This window comes from Myotis davidii, unplaced genomic scaffold (assembly GCF_000327345.1).
Source record: "Myotis davidii unplaced genomic scaffold, ASM32734v1 scaffold623, whole genome shotgun sequence".
NCBI classification, from domain to species: Eukaryota; Metazoa; Chordata; class Mammalia; order Chiroptera; family Vespertilionidae; genus Myotis; species Myotis davidii.
Window position 1 is genome coordinate 1222241 of NW_006294464.1, and position 4874 is coordinate 1227114.

Here is a 4874-nt window from a genome sequence, read left to right on the forward strand (position 1 = left end):
ACGGGGGGATGGGGGAGGCTAGGGAACTGTCTTGGGCGGGGGGAAAAATGGACACATATGTAATATCCTTTGTAATAAATAATAAAATTTAAAAAAATAAATAAATAAAAGTTCATGAATAAATCTTAAAAAAAATGTAAAAGAATTATTTCTGTTGTAGGATTAAATTATTAAGCAATTCAAAGAATAACAGACAGAACATAGGTGTATCACTTAAGTGTTAACATTTCTCATATTTCTGAGTGAAGCAATATATTCAACCTTAAATCTTTGTTTAATATTCAAAAGTTAAAAACTAAGTATACAAACACACGGTTATTCTGTAAAAATAATCATGAGTGTTAAAATTCTCCAGAAACATTTACTTTTTTGGCTAATAGATATTTTAATATCTGCTGTATTTGGTGGCAAAAATATCCCTCATAGTCGATTAGTATTTTAAATAGATGGTTCATGTCCCAATGATGCCATGAGTATTTGTTTTAATTCGTTTTTGAAATACTCATTAGTTTTCTTATGTAGCTCTACAATTAATATGGAAAGTAAAACCAAACAAATGCTTTAAAAATTTAAAAATGAAGCTAACATAGCTTCAGTACTGCCTGTCATCTAGGAAGAGGTTTTCTGGAATGTTCCCGTGCTTCTGGCCCACATACTTTGTCATTTCAATAGCGTTTTCCCTTCCTATTTTAGTGTGACCCAGTGATAAGGCTACAAAGACTCATTACCATCCTTGTCTTTAGTGAGCAATGGAATCATTACTTCCACAAACATTTGCAGAGCACCTACTATGCGCAGGCACTACTCCAGACAGTAAGAGTTAGTCCTGGCAAAACAAAATTCCTTCATGGAGCTTACACTCCAATTGAGGGAACAACAAAATCAACTTCCTAAAAAGGGGAGCGGTGAGGGGAAGCAAAGGCCTTTGGTAGGTGCCAAGTTGTCTAAGCAAGACACCACTTGCTTTTTGGCTTCACATTTCTTTCAGGAAGGACACTCTAACTGCAGGCTCCTGAGGGTGTAGATGCTGGTTCTTTTCTTTTTTAGTCTGCAAACCTGATTTCGATCATGGCCATCGGGGATATCATTTACCACTGCCCTAACAACATTCCTGAGTGGCTTCCATGCTTCCTCTCTTGTAAGTAGAGTATATAGGACTCAGGGTCAGGAGAGAAGGGCCTTGGAAACAGTGTTATTCCAACCCCAAATACCTAACTCCATAGAAAAAGATAAAAATAATGTAAGATTTTATGCTTTCACATCCCTCGTGGTTCTAACCATAGCCATCCTTAAGGACATTTAATTGTTTTTATATGGGAAGAGTAATAAACATAGAAGTCAGCAGCTCCTTATTTAAATAGAGGCCAGCATACTTATTATACACAAAACTGAAGGCTTTTGCTGAGGGCAGTTAACCCTGCGTAAATGTGGTAAAAGAATAATGTCAAAAACTTAGGGGTCGAAAGTTTGGAAAATCATGACACCTCCTCCAAATGTAGGTACATAGAACTTTTGTACACAATCAAAGCGGAATCACATGTCTTCTAAAGCCTTTTTTGTCCCCTTGCCCACCACTTCCCCACAAAATACTGCCCAGGACTGTGGCTTCCTAGAGCAGAGGTTAGGAAACCTTTTCCGTAAAGAGTCAGATACATTTTTCAGTTCTGCAGCTATAAGGTCTCTGTCACAGTGATTCAACTCTATCTCTGTGACTGGAAAGCAGCCACAGACCATAAGTGAACAAATGACTATGGCTATGTTCCAATAGAACTTTATTTATGAACACAAATTTGAGTTTCTTATATTTTCACGTGTCATGAAATATAATTCTGTTTATTTTTTTCAAATATTATAAAACATAAAAACTATTCTTAGCTTGCAGGCCCTACCAAAACAAATGGTGCAATGGGTTTGGCCATAGGCTATAGTTTGTCAACCCCTGTCCCAGAGGGTCACAGCAGGGGCCCAGTCCTTATTTGTAGTCAGAGCCCAGCACAGGGCCTGACCCTAAATAATCAATCAAGAGATAGATGTTCCTTTGCCCTGTGGAGGCTTGCTTGCAATGTTGAGAAAAACTAGGGAGCAAAAATTGAGAAATGCTCTGATTCCATATCTGCTCTTAGTTCTGTCTGAACATCACACTCTCTCTGGACTCGACTTCCCTATCTGTAGAATAAAGCATACTATTAGTTGCTTTATAAAGTATCTTCTACCTCTGAACTCCTACGGTCCTTCATTTGCAACAAAGGAAGAGAAAACTATACTCACGAACAGGTCAAAAATACAAGGTCAACTCTAAATGAGCTCACACAAGTTCCTTTATACAGGTGAAGGCAAAACTTTTGGAATAGGGAAGAGGTGCTGCATTTGGGGAAAGTGTGTATCTAAAAATCACTAGCAAGATGGCAACTTACTGTCCAAAGGGAAACCCCATATTTCAACATACCTCTTCACTGTTACACAAGGGCCTAAGCCAAAACTTGTTGGATGCACCATAGTAAGATGGTTAGAGTAGTATATTAGATGAATTTTCTTTAGAGAAAAACAGCTCCCCTAAGCAAACTGGGATCATTTCATTTCGTTGTACATTATCTACTTAGTGTTACTTGAGGGAGACACACAGGTAAGTAAAGGGAATGGCAGGAGTACTGACTTGGAGAGAGAGAGAGAGAGAGAACGGTAGGTTGAGGGCCCAGCAGAGAAACTTAGGAGCACATCTGCTAACTAAGGCAATGGTGTTAACATCAGACTGGCAACTGGAATCCCCCTTCCTATTCAAGAATAATTGGGAACTCTCAAAAGGCAGGATACAGGCGAGCAATTAGAAATCTATGGCAGGTAAGAAATCACCAGGACCTAAAGTGAGGGAGGACGAATGGGGCTTACTATCAGAGAAACACTTAATAGAATCTAAACAAATTGGTAGCTAGCTAGGCATGGGAAAGTGGAGGGAAGGAAACAGTCTGCTGTCTTAGGAGATGGGGAGGATCATGGTATAACCAATTAGGGTGCAGAATTCAAGAGTAGGGGTACTAGGTAAACCCTCATTGAAAGGCATTTCTGATTATTAAATGGGTTAGTATAATAAGGATCATGATTTCTAATCAACATTGGTTATACTTAGATTCTTTTTTTTTTTTTTGGTGCCCGTGACCGGAATCGAACCTGGGACCCTTGAGTCCACAGGCCAACGCTCTATCCACTGAGCCAAACTAGTCAGGGCTATACTTAGATTCTTAACATGAGACTCAGTGTCTAAGATGTATAAAGGTAGGTAGCTTCAGAATAAAACTTCTTGTAAAACAAATACCAACATTAACCTATTTAGAGTGAGACGCTGTTTAATGCAAGTCAATGTGATGGTAGTTTGTGGTTGCCAAATTAAATAGACTCGCCAGTTCTGATCATGAGAGAAGTGCCAAAGGCTTCAAGAAAAGAGAAGCTGGCAAATTCTCTCAACGGTTAATCAGACATTTGTTACAGACTCTGCAGACTCCTTGCCATCTAGAGTAGGACAGACACAGAAGGAAGGAGCACCCACACCCCTTTGAAAAATCACCACACATGCTGAGTTAACAGTCCATGGCCATTGACAGGGACGACAGCCGCTGAGCTTCTCACCTAGACACTCACCTTTTCCATTAACAGCCAATCCCGTGGCCATGGCTGCAGTCACGGAGCCAGACACCTGAGGCACTAGTGGGTGTATTCGGGGCCTGCTCCCCATTCTAGCTCGCTCTGCACCAGGGCCCAGTAAAGCTCCGACTGGCTTTTCAGCTGCCACTTCTGGTGCCACCGTGTCCTCCTGACCCTGCTCAATGGGGTCCAGTTTCTCAGGGCTCTCACTCTGAAAGCCATCCACTGTGGTCCTGCTCTTAATGGGACTCTTAGGCACAAGTATCTTTATACCTGATTTTGCTAAGTCCATATTCTTTCGGTTCGAGAGAGATGGAGTTGTGTTTTTCCTGAACTTCTGGCTGGCAGCAAATAACTGACTGTTTTTGGACTCAGTGTCTTTGCCAATCACTAGTGATTTGGGAGTGGTCTTAGAAAAGTTGCTGTTGGTGGATCTGGAAATCTGTTTCCTGGCATTGTTTGGAGAGGTTCTATTTGTTCTGGTTAATGTGCTTTCTTTCTGCTTTTCAGTGTGGCGTCTGTTAAAATCATGAATGTATTCCTCACAGTTCACAAGATGCTGTTCTGGTTCCCAAGTGTCATCCTCACTGTCGTAGCCTTTCCACCGAACCAAATATTCTGTCTTCCCTTTTTTGTTTTTCCTTTTGTCAACAATGCTTTCTACCTGTTTATAAAAGAAAAGAAAAGATGTATAAACATAATATATAAAAAATACAAGCTTAATAATATCAAAAATAATAAAAACCAAACAGTGAAAATGATCTTCTCTTCCCTAAATAAATCATCTGAAAACAGAAAAGTAACAGAACATATGTAATTTTTGCAATTTCCTTGAAATTAAGTCAAACAAAATACAGTAACAGTCATCCACAGTCTTTTGCCTGGTCATCCTTAAGTTACCAACAGCAGGCACTGAAGCAATAAATTGGCTGTGGTAAATGCACAAACCTATGAAGGGCTAAGAGCCTTTGAGGCGTGGAACTGGCTCACAGAGGAAACATTATTGCACTCCAAGTATCCTTTAGAAACACTCAGTGAAAATTAAAAAGGTTAACAGAAAACATAATGCTTTATTGGTAATAAAACAATCTAGAATGGTTAGGTTATTTACCTTCAAATCTTGGTTTTAACTAATTTTACGCTATCATCTTTAAAGGAAGATGCTGTTAATCTTTGAACTGATGATCAATATATACCATATCAAATTTATACCTTTCCATAAAACATTATTACTATGA

The 4874-nt window shown here is 39.3% G+C and overlaps 1 protein-coding gene across 1 annotated transcript in view; it reads right to left on the reverse strand.

Moving 5' to 3' along the window:
* Positions 1-4306, reverse strand: part of CDYL (chromodomain protein, Y-like) — a gene marked incomplete at its 5' end in the record, with an annotated part of 94219 nt that extends 89913 nt beyond the window's left edge. The window contains one exon of the mRNA XM_006768692.2: positions 3634-4306. Coding sequence (XP_006768755.2) covers positions 3634-4306 — 673 coding nt within the window. The remainder of the gene's footprint in view (positions 1-3633) is intronic.
* Between the last annotated feature and the right edge of the window lie 568 nt (positions 4307-4874).